This window comes from Microcaecilia unicolor, chromosome 5 (genome assembly GCF_901765095.1).
Source record: "Microcaecilia unicolor chromosome 5, aMicUni1.1, whole genome shotgun sequence".
NCBI classification, from domain to species: Eukaryota; Metazoa; Chordata; class Amphibia; order Gymnophiona; family Siphonopidae; genus Microcaecilia; species Microcaecilia unicolor.
Window position 1 is genome coordinate 205,107,922 of NC_044035.1, and position 21,016 is coordinate 205,128,937.

The window sequence follows — 21,016 nt, forward strand, 5'->3', positions numbered from 1 at the left end:
GCCCGCTGGCAGCATCAGCGATATAAGTGCTGCCTTCGGCCTGCCCCAGAAGCCTTCTCTGTAAGCTTCCTGCGTACAACTTCCTTTAAAAGGATAGAGGGATCTTGTTCTAAAAGACAGACAGTTATTTTCTGTTCTTTGGTTGCTGGAGAGGTAGCACTACCACTGACCTCAATTAGGTGTTAATTAAGGTGTGAGGAAGTAGAATATTTGCATAGGTTACTAAGGGCAACCTGATTACTGAGTTAACTTGAAAGAGCCTGTTTTGAAAAAGTCCCATTAAATTCAAAACTATATAAAGAGGAAAGGTCCCACTGAACTTTCTTTCTGAGAAGTTCTGAGAGAAGACATTTCTCTGGTAAGTGAACACTTGTACATTGGGAATGTCACACTAGTGAGGAGAAGTGAGCCCTTGGGCCACTGCCGAGGAGCGGCAGGAGAATCACCCAAAACAAGAGACAAAGGCAGAACACAGACAGATACAACCAGGACTGGAGCAGCTGGACTGAAGTAGCTGAAGTATGCAAGCTGGAACAGGCAGGGCAGGGCACAGTAGAAGCTTCCAGGAAACCAAACAGAGTCTTAGGCTGGCGGCGGGCAGTAGAATAAACCAGGGAACAAGCCGAGTCTTGGGTAGGCAGTAGAAATAAACCAGGAAACACGTCGAGTCTTGGGCAGGCGGCAAGCAGTAGACATAAACCAGGAAACACGCCGAGTCTTGGACAGGCAGCAAGCAGGAGAAATAAACCTCCGGAAGACAAACAGGGCAGGTCCACCACAGGATTAGGAGAACAGGTAGCACTGCAACAACTGTCACCGACGAGAAGCTCATCAGATGACCTTTGTTGCCAAGGCAAAGTAGAAAGTTTCCAGGTGGTTCATTAAGGCAACTGACCAAGGAGTTCACCAGGTAAGGGTGCTGCTAAGTTCCAAAAATCCCAAGACAGTCTGGAAGGCTGGAAGATCCGGACCAGAATGGCATGACTTCTGGAACATGGGAAACAGCGACCAGACAGTCCATTGCAGCCACCTGGTCTGACCACCAGGGGGCGAAATGAATGAGCGCGTGAAACATGGCCGCAATCGTGACACTTAAAGATTGGGGTTTAAAGGGGAAAAGGATAGTGATAGGAGTGTACTACTATCTGCCTGACCAGGATGAGCAGATGGATGTAGAAATGTTAAAGGAAATTAGGGACGCTTACAAACTGGGCAACACAATAATAATGGTTGATTTCAATTATCCTGATATTGACTGGGTAAATGTAACATCAGGGCATGCTAAGGAGGTAACATTTCTTGACGAAATCAAGGACTGCTTTATGGAGCAGCTGGTACAGGAGCCGACAAGAGAAGGAAAAATTCTAGACCTAGTCCTTAGTGGAGCGCATGATCTGGTGCAGGAGGTAATGGTGCTGGGGCCACTTGATAACAGCGATCATAATATGATTAAATTTGATATTAGCTTTGGAGTAAGTATACACAGGAAATCCAATATGTTAGTGTTTAACTTTTAAAAAGGAGACTATGATAAAATGAGAAGAACTGTGAAAAAAAAGCTTAGAGGAGTGGCTGCGAGGGTCAAAAATTTACGTCAAAATTTATGTCAGGCATGGATGCTGTTCAAAAATACCATCCTGAAAGCCCTGTCTCCCACATTTTCCTATGTCATTGGTATCCACATGTACCAAGACAGCCGGCTCCTCCCCAGCATTATCTAAAATCCTATCTAGGTGACGCGTGAGGTTCGCCACCTTCGCACTAGGCAGGCAAGTGACCAGGCGATCCTCACGTCCACCAGCCACCCAGCTATCTACATGCCTGATAATCGAATCACCCACTACAACAGCTGTCCTAACCCTTCCCACCTGGGCAGTAGTTCCTGATGACACATCCTCAGTACGAGAGGATATTGCATTCCTTGGTGTGCTGTGCCTGTCTACAGGGTTATTTCCAGCCTCCCCAGGGTGATGCTGCCCTTTTAGGAGGCCTCCATCATCCAAGGCTATGGGAAAAGGCTATGGAGACTAGCTAATAAAGTTTGCTTGCTTTTTTTTATTTTAAAATTCTGTAACATAGTAGATGACGGCAGAAAAAGACCTGCATGGTCCATCCAGTCTGCCCAACAAGATAACTCATATGTGCTAATTTTGTGTATACCCTACTTTGATTTGTACCTGTGTTCTTCAGGGCACAGACCGTATAAGTCTGCCCAGCACTATCCCCGCCTCCCAACCACCAGCCCCGCCTCCCAACCACCGGCTCTGGCACAGACCGTATAAGTCTGCCCAGCACTATCCCCGCCTCCCAACCACCAGCCCCGCCTCCCGATTTTGACTAAGCTCCTGAGGATCCATTCCTTCTGCACAGAATTCCTTTATGCTTATCCCACGCATATTTGAATTCCGTTACCGTTTTCATTTCCACCCCCTCCCGCGGGAGAGCATTCCAAGCATCCACTACTCTCTCTGTGAAAAAATACTTCCTAACATTTTTCTTGAGTCTGCCCCCCTTCAAACTCATTTTATGTCCTCTCGTTCTACCACCTTCTCATCTCCGGAAAAGGTTCGTTTGCGGATTAATACCTTTTAAATATTTGAACGTCTGTATCATATCACCCCTGCTTCTCCTTTCCTCCAGAGTATACATGTTTAGTTCAGAAAGTCTCTCCTCATACGTTTTGTAACGCAAATCCCATACCATTCTCGTAGCTTTTCTTTGCACCGCTTCAATTCTTTTTACATCCTTAACAAGATACGGCCTCCAAAACTGAACACAATACTCCAGGTGGGGCCTCACCAACGACTTATACAGAGGCATCAACACCCCCTTTCTTCTGCCTAACAACCTTCTAGCTACGGCCACTGCCTTGTCACACTGTTTTGTCGCATTCAAATCCTCAGATACTATCACCCCAAGATCCCTCTCTCCGTCCGTACCTATCAGACTCTCGTCGCCTAACACGTCTCCCGTGGATTTCTATTCCCTGAGTGCATCACTTTGCATTTCTTTGCATTAAATTTTAATTGCCAAACCTTAGACCATTCTTCTAGCTTCCTCAGATCCTTTTTCATGTTTTCCACTCCCTCCCGGGTGTCCACTCTGTTACAGATCTTAGTATCATCCGCAAATAGGCAAACTTTACTTTCTAACTCTTTGGCAATGTCACTCACAAATATATTGAACAGAATCGGCCCCAGCACCGATCCCTGAGGCACTCCACTACTCACCTTTCCCTCCTCTGAGTGAATTCCATTCACCACCACCCTCTGGTTCTGTGTTAATCAATATCTTACAATTTCTCTTTTAAACCCTAATCTTTGTCACCAAGCTCAGAATAGAATAATGTCACTTACCCACAGAGATGTCCTCTTCTCTCAGATCCCGTCCCTTACCCCTGGGGAGAGGAAAACACTTCAGCCCTAGTTGCTGGAATAAGAGAGATATTCAGACTTGGGTGTAGGCGCAACCAGTAAAAATCTTTATTGGTATTTTTCTAAGCCAATACAAAATAGTTGTTCTCTGTGGCGCAGGTTGTCACACAGAAAAGCCAGACGCAAAGACTGAATAATAAAATCTGCTTAGCAATACTTTCTCATTCTTCATTTATATACTGTTACAAGTTTCATTTCTCCTGTCATGTGTTTTCTTTTAATCTTGTTCATATATGGATTTTCCTGTTTTCTTCCATTACACAATATGGTGGTAATATGTTATTTTTTATATGTATACAAAAATGGCAATTTCCTCTATTCTATCATCCTCTCCTGCTTGTGTTCACATTCACACTTAGTGGCCATTGGCTAATCTGTAAAGCGTGATCCCAGCATGCAAAGACCATGTAAAAAACAAGTAGCATGAAACACCTGGTTTCCTTCTCTCTGAACACATATTTTCCGGTTGAAATCTTGGTCTTTGGAGGGTCCTCAGTCTCTCTTCACCATCAAGGTTATATCCAGGTGTATCTGCCATTAATGGGCCGCATAGCCTCAGTTCTTCCTATGTTTCTCCTTGACATGACCAATACTTTCCATGTACTGATCAAGCACTCTGCTTACATTCAGCTGCAGGGAGAAACTAAATTTATGCTGATGACAGCAAATCTGAGGGCTAGCAGGCCCATCTTACAGGCCTAGTGTAGGGAGGAATATACAAGTTGCCTGTTTTTCTCTCTCTGCGATCTTTTATTGTTACCAAGATCTTATAGTCTGCTACTTTCAGTGCAATGGGCGTGCAGAGCTGGTTATCCTATATAATAATTCTCATTTCCAACGTTCTGTCACTGCCTGGGACCCTGGCTTCCGCCGTGGTCTGCTAGGTGCTGTAGATCAAACTGACGTCATGAATCCCACTGATTGGCTGCGCAGGACATCAGTGACAGCTGATTCCTAGGCAATCCGCATGTTTCCCTACTCCTCTCCCCCCTGCCTGGGAATCAGTTGTCTGTGCGCCGCTCCCTGCCACTTTGGAGTAAGTGGCAGGGAGTGGGGCAACATAGACCCCTCCCCCCCACCCGACGAACATCAGCACCCCGTGTCCCCTCAAGCACCTCCCACCGAGTTCCACACTCTGCCCTCCCTCTGATTTCAACCCCCCCCCCGCGTTACGGTCCTCTGGACCCCCCTTCAGCGACGCTGTCGACCCCCCCCCCCCCCAAGACCGTCCCCTGCCACCGTCGAGTACCTGTGCTGACGAGGGACCACAACCCCTGACAGCCAAAGTTGTGTTCTGGCCTTCGCGGCGTTTTTCCCTCAGTGATCTTCTGTTCAAGTTCCTGTACATGTGTCTGACGTCAGACGCACGCACAGAAACTTGAACAGAAGATCACTGAGGGAAAAACGCCGCGGAGGCCAGAACACGACTTCAGCTGACGGGGGTTGGGGTCCCCCGTCAGCACAGGTACTCGACGGCGGCGGGGGACGGTTTTCGGCCAGAAGGGGGGTTGACAGGTTCGCGGAAGGGGGGTACAGGGGTCTGTAACGTGGAGGGGGGGGCAGAGTCTGGAACTCGGTGGGGGGGGGGGCAGAGTCTGGAACTCGGTGGGAGGGGCGTGAGGGGGCCTTGAACTGGGTGGGTGGCAGGCCAGGGATGCTGGGAGGGGACAGAGTGACACAGCGAGGGAGGGTGGGGGATTGCCTTGCTAGTGTCCGTTTCCTTGCCTTAAGAAACGGGCCTTTTTTTCTAGTAGTTTATAATTCCTATATTCCTTTCCTAAGAAAACAAGCAATATAAAAATCCAAGAATTCAATACTCAACAATGCAATGCCACATCTCAGAGCTTGCATATACAATCTAGCCATCATCCTTGCATTATTAAATAAACAATAATGATCTTCAAAAATCAAATTTTCAATTGCTTTTTAAAAGTCACACAGAGATATTTTCAAAGCACTTAGACTTACAAAGTTATAGAGTAACCTATTAAACTTTGTATGTCTAGAAATGTTAAATAGTAGTAGTAGTAGTAAGTGCTTTGAAAATGAGTCCCATAGTCACATAAGTCCTTCAAGTCTAGAAGACTTTTATTCCAAAGGATTGGAAGTACACCAGAAAGACACTGAGCATGTGTTCTCATTAACCTAAATTATTTGATGATTGAAGCTCCGAATTTTGAACATTATTGGAATGTGGTTCCCTTCTAGGAATATAAATTACAATTACTTCTGATGGCTAACCCTTTTTTCTTGTTTTTAGTTAGAATACAACCTTTTCCTCTTACTTTAATTTCCAAACACAGAGATTTGTTGCCATGAAAATTAATTCTGTTTCACTCACTGCTTTTCTACTTCCTCAGATACTCTCATCCTGCTAACAACTTCTTGAGGTATTCCGCATGTCCTAATATTGAACCACACCATTTGGTAATCACTGGGTATGAGATCATTGCTTCCTGTAATATCAGAAATACTCTTCCGCTCATAATCACTAGGTCCAGTATGGCCCCCATCCCACATGGGTTCCATTACTGATTGCTGGAATAGTTCTTGTATAGAATCCATGATCTTTGTTATGTCTAGATACTGCACTACAGGATGTCCTGATCAACATTCAGCATATTGAAATTGCCTATGAATAGTAGTTCCCCTTTCTAAGCTATATTGTAAATGCCTTCAATTAAATCCATTTGCTACTTCTGCCTATGAAAGAGGCCTGTTTATCACACCAATGTAAATAGAAGTTCTATTCCGTCATTCCAGATTAACTCACATTGTGTTGTCATTATCCTGTAAGTCCTGCAATTCTGTTGGCTTTATTGTTAAATAATGTACTGTTGGTTATGCCTCTTGTGCCTTTATTACTGCCATATCCTTCCTGAATTGATTATAGCCATGTAAAGCTATATCCCAGTCATGGTTCTTTATGAATTTTGTCTCTGTGACTGCCACTTAATCCAAGTCAGTTTCGTCTATCACAGCCTTTAGATCCAGAACCTTGTTTCCCATCCTACAAGTATTAGTAGTATGAGAATGGAGATCTACCAGATTATTATAGGGCAACTATATGTAATAAAGCATATCTCTGTTTTAACATAGAATGTTACCCTAACATATACAGTTTTGGTCATGAAACCAATTAATGTTTACCTCAGAGTGGGCAGGCTTAAGGCAGGCGAATGGAACCTGTTCTCCCATACTTCTGCTGATCCTTTTGTTTTCCCAGGCATTTTAGTTCTTAGTTTTTATATTCTGCAACCTCCTTTTTCAGGTTCTGAGCGGGTAACATAGAAGAAACTTGGACATTATCAAGGAAATAATACAGTACTACACATTAACCTATCATTAACCTAAAATATTTTTTAAAATTCAATATGCTTTACATCTCCTAATTACATGAGTTAGTATGGAATAGCACTTATGAGATCAAAAACTTTCTAAATAAGAAAGACTTTAGAACTCTCCTAACAGTACCAGAAGATCGAATGTTTCTAATTGAAAATGGAAGAGAATTCCTAATTGAAGCTGCCTGGAAAGATAGTGAAGAATAGAACCTTTTAAACCTAACCTTCGTTAGCCCTGGGAAACTAATCAAGAGGAGACTGTACCAGTTTCCTCCTGTCATCAATAATGTCAGAGAGCTTAAATGCTGTGGAGCATACCTATATAGAATTTTAAACACTAAAATACAAATCTTAAATTGCACCCTGGCTAAAATAGGAAGCCAGTGTAATTTGATAAACAATGGAGCGACTTGCTCATATTTGTATGCTGAAAAAATCAGTCTGGCTGCTAAGTTTGAATTGTTTGCAGTTTCCTTAGCAACTTATTAGTACATCCCAAATAGACTATGTTGCAATAATCCAATTTTGAAAGTATTAGAGACTGCACGATTAGCTTAAATATATGGTGTTTGAAATACTATTCTTAGCTTCCTTAGTATTGAAAAAAAGTTTATTGTTTAATTTACTTGGTATTCTATAGACAGCTGGCTGTCCACCTGCACACCTAATATTGCCGATTCCAATTTAAGATCAGTAGAATTAGTAAATGAATAAATATCCCTATTTCCCTCATAATTTCCTAATAGAAGAAATTTTGTCTTTTCTCTGTTAAATTTCAGTTTGAGATATTATCCAATCATCCACTAAGCCCAAACATTCTTTTATTATCAATAACAATAAACTTAGGGTTTGTAAGTATTATCATGTCATTGATGTAGATGTAAATATTCACTCCTTTTTGATCCAACTGTTTTCCGAGTGAATACATTAACATGTTGATCATAATAGGAGAGATTGAGGATTCCTGTGGGACCCCACAGGCAGTTGACCAAGGTTCTGAAGTTTGAACCTCTGCATCTTCACCCTATAAAATTCCTTTTCATTAAAGAAAAAAAAAACCCTAAACCAATCCCTGACCCTTTCCTGTAACGCGTAAATCACTTAAAATAGATAAAATAATGTGATCCACCAGATCAAATGTACAGGATAGATCCAGTTGGATGAGAAGTGCTTCTTGTCCTCTACTTATTAAAGCCCTACCTTGCTCAAGAATAGCCCTCAACACTATTTCAGTACTAAATTCTTTCTAAACCCTTCAAAACGGTCCAAATATTGTTCCAGCTGAATAGTTACCCATCCCTCCATAATTTTAATAAACAGGGGCGTTAGAAACCTCTGACAGGTCGCCCTTACAATTTTTTGGGATGGGAGGCAAAACTGTGTCACTCCAGGATTTGGGGAATTTTCCCTCTCCCAATGGAGAGGGATCAGTTGGATCAAAAAGGAGTGGATATTTACATCTACATCAATGACATGATAATACTTCCAAAAATCGTAAGGGTGACCTGTTGGAGGTTTCTAACGCCCCTGTTTATTAAAATTATGGAGGGATGGGTAACTATTCAGCTGGAACAATATTTGGACCGTTTTGAAGGGTTTAGAAAGAATTTAGTACTGAATTATATTATTCAGCCAAATTGTCAGTTCTGTTTTGGCCATGCAGAGCCTTCGTGAAACAGGAAGTGATAGTTTTGGAGGGGCTGACTGACTTGCTGACTTCATACTGTCCTGTGCTGTCCTGGGTTGATTTGGGTCCGGGGGAGGGGAGGCAATGGATTTCCAAGAGGAGAACATAAGGCAGTGGCTGGGAAAATATAAATTTAGAGACCTGACTGTGGAAGAACTGAAAGTGGATGGGACTTCATATATCGCCTTTCTGTGGTTACAATCAAAGTGGCTTAATTATATGCAGGTACTTATTTTGTACCTGGGGCAATGGAGAGTTAAGTGATTTGCCCAGAGTCACAAGGAGCTGCAGTGGGAATCGAACCCAGTTCCCCAGGATCAAAATCTGCTGCACTAACCACTAGGCTAAGAATATATACAAGAGCTATCCAAACTTCATTGATCCATGGATATCTATACATTCAAATATGGCTCCCAAAAAGATTATCTGAATTTTGTAGGAATTGTTCCAATGACTAGTATATACAGCTTTCCAGTTGTTGCTGTTTGTTTTCATTTCTGTAGCGCTATTTAATGTTTTATTCACCCCATCCCTGACAAGACTAGTTTAACGCCCTGTTCAGTAGGTTAGCTTGTCTGCTAGGGAGAATGTGTCATTCCTTCTTCGATAGGTGGACACCATCCTTAGCTCAGCAGCTCTTGGAAAATCCATCCTATGGTCCAGGAAGCTGAAACACTCTGTCGCTGTCTGCCCAGCCTTGCATTCATCTTCAAGGTATAAACTTCTCTGCTTTGGCTTTCACCCTTTACAGGTAGAATCGACCATAACACCACATCTGTACTTATCTGCAGCACCCTTTCTTCCAGGGCCGTGAAATCACTTTTGATATATTTAGATGGATGCCTAGCAGTATCATTTGTGCTAATATAGTGGAGTTGATGAGTCTCAACAAACTCAATGCCTTGTATCTTGGCACCAGGCAGACAGCAAACCTTCTGGGACATCATGTCTGGTCAGCAGATGGACACTTCTGTACTCCTCAGCACTGATTTTGGAAATGCAAATCTATTTATATAGTATATTCATTGTCTTAATTCTGCCTCAGTGAGCAGCTCCGCTCAGTGTGGTCAGTGTGTACTTTGCCGCTATGAGGAGTGGGTTAATTTCAGAAGCCTTGGTTTATATGAGTAAATAACCAAAAAAATGGGGAATCAACACACCATATATCAAAATGCACAAAATACTTGTAAATACCTATTCTGGTGAGTTATAGGAACTATAGGTATCTTAATTTAATTATCTAAAAATAAGGAGGAAAAGACCTCAAGATCTTATCAACAATATTAACAATATTGAGGCTCAAACCACATATCAATGTGATTGGTCAAAAAAGTCATCATAGGCAAAGGTCCCTACGAGGACCCATTTCACATAGGCTTCTTCCGGAGACCTTGCCAATCCCATGGACAACTGTTGCTGTTCTTGTGGCTTAATCAAACAGTCTTTGCCTATAATAACTAACTAGTAAAAAAGGCCTGTTTCGGGAGCAATGAAACGGGCACTAGCAAGGTTTTCCTCGGTGTGTGTATGTTTGAGAGAGAGAGAGAGAGAGAGAGAGAGTGTGTGTGTGTGAGAGTGATTGTGTGAGACAGAGAGTGAATGTGTGGGTGAGAGAGAGTGTGTGGGTGCCAGTGTGTGCGTGAGAATGAGAGTGTGTGTGAATGTGAGACAGTGAGAGGCATAGAGTGTGTGGTGGACAGTGTGATAGAGACTGTGTGTGTGGCAGAGATACCTCCCCCCCTCCCTCTGTGTGGTCGCAGGACCCCTCCCCCCTTGTGGTCCCTCTTTTTCTGTGCTGTCAGGTGTGGGGATCGTCCCTTTGCCCCTATGTAGAAAAATTTCCATGTCTCCATGCTATCTTTGAATTTCCATGTCTCCATGCTATCTTTGGGAAACATATGTTAGATGGCCCTTGTAATGACATGACCTAACATTAGGCATGCATGGGTTCTGGAAAGTGTTGAGGAGAAGCTTTTGTAAAAAGGGGGTGGGGTAAGTTTTGTTTTAATACCATCTTTATATTTAGGGATCCTCAGTGTTTATCACCCCATTTTTGTAGTAGAAGCTGCTTACTGAGCTATTGTGTGGATTGTCTGGAAACAGTGTGTTTGCCTTGGTTGAAGCTTACTGTGTAGGTGTATGAGCTGGCTCTGTTGTTGGTAAAGTTGATTTGTTTATCACAGAAATGTAAGTGGATTACATGTAATACAGCACAGTTTATTGTAGTTCCCTGTTGTGAAAACTGGGAGGGAAAGTGGCAAAGAGGTTAAAAGGTTGTGATGGGCAGAAAATTAACACCTGAAAAGAAACCAAAACAAACCTGTTGATGTCCCAGGGGAAAAAGATTTCTTTGAAAGGTTTTGCAAACTGTACATGTTTCCTCACAGAGAGCAGAGCTTTGTTGTAGTAGAAGCTGTTTTTTTTTTTTTTTTTGTGCAATATGCAGGCACAGAAGCTGAGAGGGCATTGTTTCTCTTTCACATGGCATTGAATGGTTGAGGAAGAGAGTGAGAGCCAGGCTAGGCTTCCACTGCAGCTTGTTTCTGGAGAGAGTGAAAGGTTTTGTTAGCCAGCAGTATCCCGGAGTCCTGGGGATACTGTTTGTGATGCTTTTGAGGTCACATTTCATGTTGTTATGCGATTCGCTGAGTATGATAGCTCCACCCTCTACATCATCACGTTGTGACGCGAGAGCGGGGCAGACACTCATGGGATCTTGCATTTAGAATGTTGGGGTTGTGAATTATGTGTGGATGGGGCGTGGCTGAGGGCGGGTCTATGAGTGAGAGTGAGTGGTGCTGACAGCCTAGCCTACCAACAGTGCAGGGCTTCAGTGTTTCCCTGCCACAGAGTGAGCTTCAGAACGTTGGAGGTGAGAATTATTTATATAGATTATCCAGACGTAGTATGGACGATGCCTATGGAAACAATTGGATTTCTAATAGTCACATGAGAAGAGCAACGAAGCCATTTTGATGTGCAGCTTAAGTAGAGGAGTGTGGTAGCCGTGTTAGTCCACTCTTAAGGTTATCAATAGAAATCAAACAAAATAAAACATGGAAAAGAAAATAAGATGATACCTTTTTTATTGGGCATAACTTAATACATTTCTTGATTAGCTTTCGAAGGTTGCCCTTCTTCGTCAGATCGGAAATAAGCAAATGTGCTAGCTGACAGTGTATATAAGTGAAAACATTCAAGCATTACTATGACAGTCTGACAGGGTGGGAGGATGGGGGTGGGTCGGAGGTATGCATGGGGACATCAAAGCATATCATTGATATTCTAACAGGATGGGTGTGGATAGGTGAGGGGTGGGGTGATCAACAGAGACATACAGCTTTATGGTTTATAATGGGCTAGGAACCTCAGATCCTTGTTAAGTCCTTTCTGTTGGGTGTTAAAATATTCAATCATTCTGACTTCAAAGGTCTTACGTTCTTGTATGGTTTTAAAGTTACCTTTCAGTATTCTCACTGTGAAATCACTGGTACAGTGTCCTGGTTCTGTGAAGTGCTGTCCCACCGGGGTGGGGGCCCTACTGGCTGTTTTGTTCATGTGATGTCTATGTAAATTGAATCTTGTCTTAAGCATCTGGCCTGTTTCTCCAATATAGCATCCTTCATTACATTTTTTACACTGAATGATATATACCACATTGGAAGATGAGCAAGTGAAAGATCCCTTTATGTTGAATATCTTTCCTTTGTGGGTAACTGTGGGGTCCTGTGAAATATTTTGGCATAGTTTGCAACTGGATAAATTACAGGGACGTGTGCCCTTCTGTTCCTTTTCAGTCTGTGATGGAAGTTTACTTCTGATTAGCTTGTGTTTTAAGTTGGGTGGCTGTCAGAAGGCCAGTACTGGTGGGGATGGGAATATCTCTTTCAGTAAGTCATCCTCCTGGAGTATAGGTTGTAGATCTCTTATGATTTTCCTCAGTTTTTCCAGCTCTGGATTGTATGTCACTACAAGGGGAATTCTGTCTGTGGATTTTTTCTCCTTGTACTGTAGCAGATTCTCCCTGGTTGTTTTGAGGGAGGAGGCAATATTCTTGGAGATTATTTTGGGGTTGTAGCTAAGTACTAATTTTATTGGTCTTTACTTGGCGGTTGGTAGAAGTTTTTGATTTGAATTAGAGTAACATTTTTTCCTACCATAACACCACTAAGGAGGTTTTTTAGACCTATGATGACTTTTTTGACCGATCACATTGATATGTAGCTTTGAACCTCAATATTGTTGATAAGGTCTTGATAATTTCTTATATGAGTAAATAACCATTTAACAGCTCAGCAGGTAGTTCAGGTTGTGAGTGGTTGAATTTGAAAAAGTTTTGATGTTAAAAGAAGTGCAAATGGATAGTAAATAGAGTGAACACAGTATATATAATATTTTTTTCATTTTAGTATTTTGGGCACTGTAAGTTCCAGGTAAGAAGAGTAGCTGGCATTTGTAAAAATATTAAACTGAAAAATGACAAGATGTGTAATTTATCCACTCGTAACTGAGACTGCATTTTTTTTTTTAAATTCCTTAGGGATTCTTGAAGAATGAAAAAGATAATGCATTGCTGTCTGCCATTGAAGATTCTAGAAAAAGGGTAAGAAAATAAGCATGATGTTTTGTAAAGGCCCTGAGGATGTGTTCCATTAATTCAGAATTGCAAACAGTAATGCTTTTGCCAGTTGCAATAGAACAATTTCATAACAAATTCTTTTTTAGAATGATCACTAAATTCATTAGTAATCTGCCTGGTTCTTTATTTTATGTCTTTGGAAGCAGCAGTCTTCATGAGAGGTGGCTTTTGACTTTCTATGACTGAAAACCAAGAGTCAGGATTAACAAAATTATTTTTGCTATCATCAGTATTCACTCTGAATATACAAGGAAAATGAGAGAACAAGTGTGGGTGGAATTAACTGTTGCTGCTTTCTTTTAAGGGAAATAGCGTAGGATGTGATTACAAGTTTTTTCAGGAATTACCGTTCAGAGATTGTTATGGACATCTTCAGTTGTTTTTACTTCAGACTGCTTCTTAGTAATTTTTGTGTGTGATTTAAACTACAAAAATATTTTTCATGATTGATTTATTTACAGCATGTTCTAACCCACTCGTTGTCAAAATTCTTGGCAGCTTCCAACTAAACACACAATTCAAACAAATTAAATTTACAATATTAAGACATAAAATCAGAAATAATGAACAATAAAACAAATAAACATACAAGTAATCATCCTTTCGATCTATCATTGCACCTGGGTTTTGACATTAAACATCAAAACCCTAATCAATAACATTATTAAATAAAAACAAATGTGGCAATGAAATGTCCCAGTCAGACTTACAATGGCTAATGATACATTAGAAGTCTATCCCAAACCATATGCCTGTTAAATAACATCTTCAGTTCTTTTTTTAAAAATGTCCAGGCCTTGCATTAATCTTAATTTCAGTGGTAATGCATTCCACAAAACTGGGCCAATAACTTTGAAGGTTGATTTCTATATTCTTCCAATAAGTTATGAAGATGGAATCTTTAATTGGGCCTTAGCAGCTGATCTCAAACTTATTGAGGGTTGATAAATTCATATAACGGCTGCAATAACTGGAGAAACAGATCTTTCCTTAGCCTCAGCAGCAGATGAATCCAGGAACTGGTGGGCTGTATCCGCCTACCAGCAGGTGGAGCTAGAGAACACTGAAGAGAAAGCAGTTATTCTGGACGTCCAGCCCCTTATCACTGCAGTATATCTCTATCTCCAGCAGGTGGTGAATGGATTCCTTCCAGCTCCTGGATTCTGTTTGGGAGGCTCCTGGGTTTTTATGCCAGTAGAGCTTGGGGGTGTGTGGCTGAGGGTACCCACCTTACTTGTTGGTACAGGTCCCTGTCCTACCCTGTCTCCCCTTGCTCTCTTCTGTGTGCTCCCGGTGCTATAAAAAAAAAAAGCCCTAACAAAAGACAAAACAATGGCTTTTCTCCTTGCACCATTGCAGTTACAGTTGGTACAAAAAAAACCCAAACAGAATTCTGCAGTGTTTTCTTCTTTTTTTTTTTTTTCAACCTCACCTGCAGTCCTGCTCTTGGTGATTTGTTCCTGCCGAGCTGTAGAGAGCGGAAGTGCCTGTTCTGGACTCCTTTGAGAACTGCCGCCGCTGTTGTGACAGTCTGCTTTGATTCCCTGGTGAGTACTTTCTGGGCGGCAGTGTTGTTTGGCTCCGGCGGGGCGGACCGCGTTATGGCCACAGAGGCTGTGAAGAGGTGTTCCCACTGCGGTTCTCGTCAGTCCGCAGCGGGTATCTGTGCTGTTAAGTGCCTTGACATGAGCTCCGGTGCGGAGGCCGTTTTAGATTTGGGCGGGGAAATGTCCCGAGCGGCTGATGGCACTGCACATGTTGCCTTTCCTGCTTTGGAAGCGGCTGTGGAGGCTGCACCATTTTCTTCTGATTCTTTCCACCCTTTGTCTTCGGCTGGTGTCGGGGCTCTTAGTGTGGGGGTGGCTTCTAGTGATCGTTCTGATCCCTTGGTTTCTGCCATTTCTGGCATGGATTTTTCTCCTGAGTTCATTATTCTGCTTCTTAAAGCTTACTTGGAAAAGGAGTTCCTCAGTTTTGCTTCTCCCTTCTCAGGCTGATCTTTTGGAGAGCAGGGAAAATGTTCCTACTGAGGGTGAATTTGGGCCCCTTGGTCAGTCTAAAGACCCTGCTTTTAAGCGCAGAATGTCATGAAGGTGCTTTGGGGGACCCCCCTTCTCTGCCTCATTCAAGCTGCCCTTCCAGATTGAAAGGGCTGAAGGACTGTGAGTTCTTCCCTGTTGAGCAGGATGATCCCACGGCAGTTAAAATTTCTCATCGTCATGAACTGCCTTATCTGATTTCTCAGGCTTTGCAGGCAGTTAATATTTTTGACCCAGAAGAACAAGCGGCGACCTCCGTCAACCTTAAGATGGCTAGCACTTGGAAGCCATCTAAAGCTTTCCCCATGCGTGATTCCGTTAAGGAATTAATTTCCGCACAGTGGTCTGACCCTGAAAGTGGGTTGAAGTTGGCTAGGGCTATAGCCCGCCTCTATCCAGTGTCTAATGCTACGCTAGACACTTTTGCGCCTTGGTCACTGCGGTCACAAAGAAGACCATTCTGCCAGTGGGGGAGGGGGGTGTTGCTCTAAAGGATATGCAGGATAGACACCTTGAAGCTTTGTTGAAATGTTCCTTTGAGGTGGCGGCCCTTTTCTTACAAGCCTCCATTTGTAATTCTTATGCAGCCGGGGCTTGTCTTTCCTGATTTCAGCAGAATGTGGTTCCAGACCAGAATTCGGCTTCTTTTTTGGCTGACGGTACTCCTATGGAATTGGCTCTCGCCTATTTGGCAGATGCCCTCTATGATTTAGTCAGGGCCTCTGCTAAACAAATGGCTCTAGTGATGTGTGTTCACCATTTGCTCTGGTTGCGCCATTGATTGGCTGATATGGCTTCCAAACAGCGCCTTTCTAGGCTTCCTTTTAGAGGTATTATGTTACTTTTTGGTGAAGATCTGGAAAAGATTGTCAAAGATTCTAAGTCTCAGTGTCTTCTGGAAGACAAGCCTAGGCCCTCGGCGAAGTCTAACTCTGCGGGGTCTCGTTTCCATGATTCTTGTTGCTATCGGCCTGGTCGCGGTCCTTCTTTCCAGCGCTCCAGATTCCAACAGAAGTCTTTCGTTTGGAGTGACAAACGGTCTTCAGGATCTACAGCCAGGCATCAAACTCAGGGACATGCTGCTCAATGATGGGGTGCAGGTCCACTCTTCTGTTTCCATTGGGGGTCTGCTGACCCTTTTCTACGAGGAGTGGGCCAAGATTACTTCAGATCAGTGGGTCTTAGACATCATCAGAGAAGGCTACAAACTAGAGTTCGCATTGCCTGTCACAGATTCCTTTTTGGAATCTGTGTGCCATGGTAGCCAGAAGAGCAGCTGTAAGTCACGTTGCAGAATTTGCTGAAGCTTGGGGCTGTGGTCCGGTACTACTTTGAGCTGCACACCGGATGCTATTCCATTTACTTTGTGGTCCCTTGAAAAGGAGGTTCCGTCAGACCTATTCTCGATCTCAGGACAGTCAACCAGTCGCTACGGGTGTGCCATTTCCGCATGGAGACTGTTTGGTCAGTAATTGCATCTTTCCAGCCTGGAGAATTTCTCACAGCTTTGGATTTGAAAAAGGCATATGTACATATCCCAATTTGGCCCCCTCATCAGAGATTTTTACAGTTTGCCGTGCTAGGCCGTCATTTTTAGTTTTGTGCTCTGCCTTTTGTGCTGGCTATGGCTCCTCGCATCTTTTCCAAGGTGATGGTAGTCGCTGCGGCCTTCCTCCAAAAAGAGAGGATCAACGTGCACCCTTATATCGATAATTGGTTAATTCGAGAGGACTCAGAGCAGAAAAGATGATCTGCAACCTCTCGAGTGTTGGAGTTTCTTCAGTCCCTGGGTTGGGTGGTCAACCTACCCAAGAGTCACTTAACTCCCTTCCAATTGTTGGAATATCTGGGGGGTGTTGTTTGACGTGGCTCAGGGTCATGTCTTCCTGCTAGAAACCCAGAGGCTCAAGCTTTGTTCTCAAGTTCGCGCCCTGCTAAGGTCTCCCTGGCCTCGGGCTTGGGATTATGTTCAGGTACTCGGGTCGATGACAGCCACCTTGGAGGTGGTTCCCTGGGCGAGAGCTCACATAAACCTCTCCAGTGCTCTCTTTTGTGACGTTGGTCCCCGGTGTCTCAGGATTATCAACGTCATCTTCCTTGGCTACCTCTAGCGAGGAACAGCATATTCTGGTGGCTTTGCCCTCTGTCTTTGGAAGGGACTGCCACTGGCGACCCCTCAATGGGCCATAGTAGTCACAGATGCCAGTCTCTCTGGGTGGGGGGCTAATTGTTTTCACCGAGTTGCGCAGGTACGTTGGTCTTCGATGGAATCGAAGTGGTCCATCAATCGCCTGGAATTGAGAGCAGTGAGACTAGCCCTCAGATCCTTTCAGGATGTTCTGGAGGGTTAGGCAGTTTGAATACTCTCAGACAACACCTCAGCTGTAGCTTACATCAATTGCCAAGGGGGTATGTAGAGCGTGGCTTTGGCCACAGAAGCGATCAACCTCCTCCTGTGGGGGGAGGCTCATCTTCTTTGCCAGTCAGCGACTCACATTGCGGGGCAGGACAGTGTTCAAGTGGATTTTTCTCAGTCATTATCTCCTAGATGTGGCGGAATGGGAACTGGCAGAAGAAACCTTTCGCCTGATCTGTCAAAAGATGGGGCACACCTGTCATCGATCTGATGGCGACCAGGAAGAATGCCAAGGTTACCAGGTTCTTCAGCAGAAGGAAAGAGGCCAATTCCGCAGGACTCAATGCCCTGTTACAGCACTGGCCAGAGGTCGGCCTTCTCTGTTTTTCCACCTTGGCCCCTGATCGGACGTCTGCTGCGTTGGATCAGTCTACATCCCGGTCCTGTAGTATTGATAGCTCCGGATTGGCCACGTTGTCCGTGGTATGTGGACTTAGTTCGTCTGCTGGTGCAACCTCCTCTGAGGCTTCCGGTATTCCTGGGCCTTCTTCATGAGGGTCCGGTTCAGGAGTACGTCTCTTGCTTTGCTCTTATGGCTTGTATGTTGAGAGGACGAGACTGAGGAAGAAGGGCTATGCTGATCCGTTCATTGCCACTTTACTTCGAGCCCAGAAACGTTCCACGATGACGGTGTATGCCAGAGTGTGGTACACCTTTGAGTCCTGGTACGCAGAACGAGCTTGGTCCCCCTTTAAAGTGTCTGTTGCTCAGATTTTGCCCTTTCTGCAGGAAGGTTTGCATAAGGGTTTCGCTTATAATTCACTTCGGGTGCAAGTCGCGGCCCTAGCCTGTTTTCAAGGACGAGTGTTGGCTTCTTCCCTAGCGACCTATTCTGATGTTGCACGGTTTGAACGGTGCTCTTCATCTTCATCCTGCTCTGCGGTGGCCCTGTGCAAGGGGCTTCTGATAAAGATCTTAACCCTTAAAACAGTGTTTTTGGTACTCATTGCTTCTGCGCGTTGGATTTCTGAACTTCAGGCGCTTTCCTGTCGGGAACCCTTTCTTCAGTTTTTGGACGTGGAGGTGGCACTTGGGATTGTCCTGTCCTTTTTACCTAAAGTCATGTCAACTTTTCATTTCCTTCTTTTCGGAGGTCGGACTTTCTGGAGAATTTTGCCTCACTTTGTCTTTTGGATGTTTGGCAGGCTCTTCTTCGGTATTTGCACATGACCAATGATTTTTGGTGCTCAGACCATCTTTTGTGCTTTTGTCCAGCCCTAGGAGAAGTTATGCTGCCTCCAAAGCGACCATTGCTTGCTGGCTTAAGGAAGCCATTTTTTCAGCTTACCTAGTCAAGGGTCGAGTACCCCCTGATGATTTCCGGACCCATTCGACTAGGGCTCAGGCTTCTTCTTGGGCTGAATTATAGCTACGTCTTGCAAGGTTCCGCGTTAGGAGTTACGGATCAAGAAAGGGATCTGGGTGTTGTCGTCGATGATACGCTGAAACCTTCTGCTCAGTGTGCTGCTGCGGCTAGGAAAGCGAATAGAATGTTGGGTGTTATTAGGAAGGGTATGGAGTCCAGGTGTGCGGATGTTATAATGCCGTTGTATCGCTCCATGGTGCGACCGCACCTGGAGTATTGTGTTCAGTACTGGTCTCCGTATCTCAAAAAAGATATAGTAGAATTGGAAAAGGTACAGCGAAGGGCGACGAAAATGATAGTGGGGATGGGACGACTTTCCTACGAAGAGAGGCTGAGAAGGCTAGGGCTTTTTAGCTTGGAGAAGAGATGGCTGAGGGGAGATATGATAGAAGTGTATAAAATAATGAGTGGAATGGATCGGGTGGATGTGAAGCGACTGTTCACGCTATCCAAAAATACTAGGACTAGAGGGCATGAGTTGAAGCTACAGTGTGGTAAATTTAAAACGAATCGGAGAAAATTTTTCTTCACCCAACGTGTAATTAGACTCTGGAATTCGTTGCCGGAGAACGTGGTACGGGCGGTTAGCTTGACGGAGTTTAAAAAGGGGTTAGATAGATTCCTAAAGGACAAGTCCATAGACCGCTATTAAATGGACTTGGAAAAATTCCGCATTTTTAGGTATAACTTGTCTGGAATGTTTTTACGTTTGGGGAGCGTGCCAGGTGCCCTTGACCTGGATTGGCCACTGTCGGTGACAGGATGCTGGGCTAGATGGACCTTTGGTCTTTCCCAGTATGGCACTACTTATGTACTTATGTACTTATGAAAAAGGCTTTGCTTGGACGATATTTGTCGAGCAGCCACCTGGGCTTCCCAACATTCCTTTCTTAAACATGGCAGATTTGATGTTGCGGAGTGGGGAGATGCCCTTTTTATGGTGATGGTTCTCTCACGGAGAGTGGTGGCTTCCCACCCTATTTAGGGATTGCTTTTTGACATTCCACCAGTTCCTGGATTCATCTGCTGCTGAGGCGAAGGAAGGTAAAATTATTCCTTACCTGATAATTTTCTTTCCTTTAGTCGAAGCAGATGAATCCAGGACCCCTAACCCTTTTTCGATTTAGCCGCCCGTTTTCTGCTTCATTTTTAGATATCTTCTCAGTGGTGCAGAAGGAGATATAAGAAGAAAAGTGCTCAAAATTGCTAACATACAGGAAAATTGTGGGTTCTTCTCGCTATACTCAAGTTGTTGTTATGGATTTTATCCCTCTGGGATTTTAAGTTGTCTGTTCGGCTTTTGCCGCATTGTTGAGGAGTGTTTTTTGTTTCTATGTTGGTTATCCTTAACTTCTGGTTTGGGATTCAACCATTACTAAAGTGATAAGGGGCTGGACGTCCAGAGTCACTGCTTTCTGTTCAGTGTTCTCTATCTTCACCTGCTGGTAGGCGGATATAACCCACTAGTTCCTGGATTCATCTGCTGTGACCAGAGGCGTAGCCAGGTTTTGATCTCAGGGGGAGCAGACTTTTATAAAATAGGTGCCAGTTGGTGTCAGCTAGACAGCAGTGTTTGTGTTGTTGCTCAAGGGCTGTGGTGGGCAGTGATTAATACAGGCTGTCTCTGTTGTGTCCTGCCTACAAGGAAACAGTAAGTTACATCAGGAGGCAGGACGCAGAAGAGGTCCCTGGACTGGCCAGAACAGGCAACCTGTCTTCTTAACTTCAAATAAAAATATTCAAATCGAGACTATCACCTCAGGAATAGCACACCCAGTCCTTCCACTGCTAGACACCTTGTTTAAATCAAGATGGGCTTTTGTTTGTGTGGTGACTCTACAGGATGTGAAGAACACTAGTCTTGAGCATTTTTATTTTGGGTGACAAGGGCCACCAAAGGTGGCCTTTGCCCCAGAGCCTACTTTCAAATAGGGCTAGACACTTTGTAAAATAACACAAACCCCTGCAAAAAGACACCCAAAACCTATACTGAAAACTTACACACCATAACAGCCCTAACCCACCTATGAAAAGACAGTGCTATAAATATTACAGTGGGACTTAGAGAAGTGTTTCCATAGGTGGTCCTGT

General features: G+C 43.8%; 1 protein-coding gene across 4 annotated transcripts in view; it reads left to right on the top strand.

Moving 5' to 3' along the window:
* Positions 1 to 21,016, top strand: part of NUP93 (nucleoporin 93) — a 1,074,191-nt gene that overhangs the window by 228,992 nt on the left and 824,183 nt on the right. For all 4 annotated transcript variants that reach the window (XM_030203719.1, XM_030203720.1, XM_030203721.1 and 1 more), the window contains one exon: positions 13,006 to 13,068. In XM_030203719.1, coding sequence (XP_030059579.1) covers positions 13,006 to 13,068 — 63 coding nt within the window. The remainder of the gene's footprint in view (positions 1 to 13,005; positions 13,069 to 21,016) is intronic.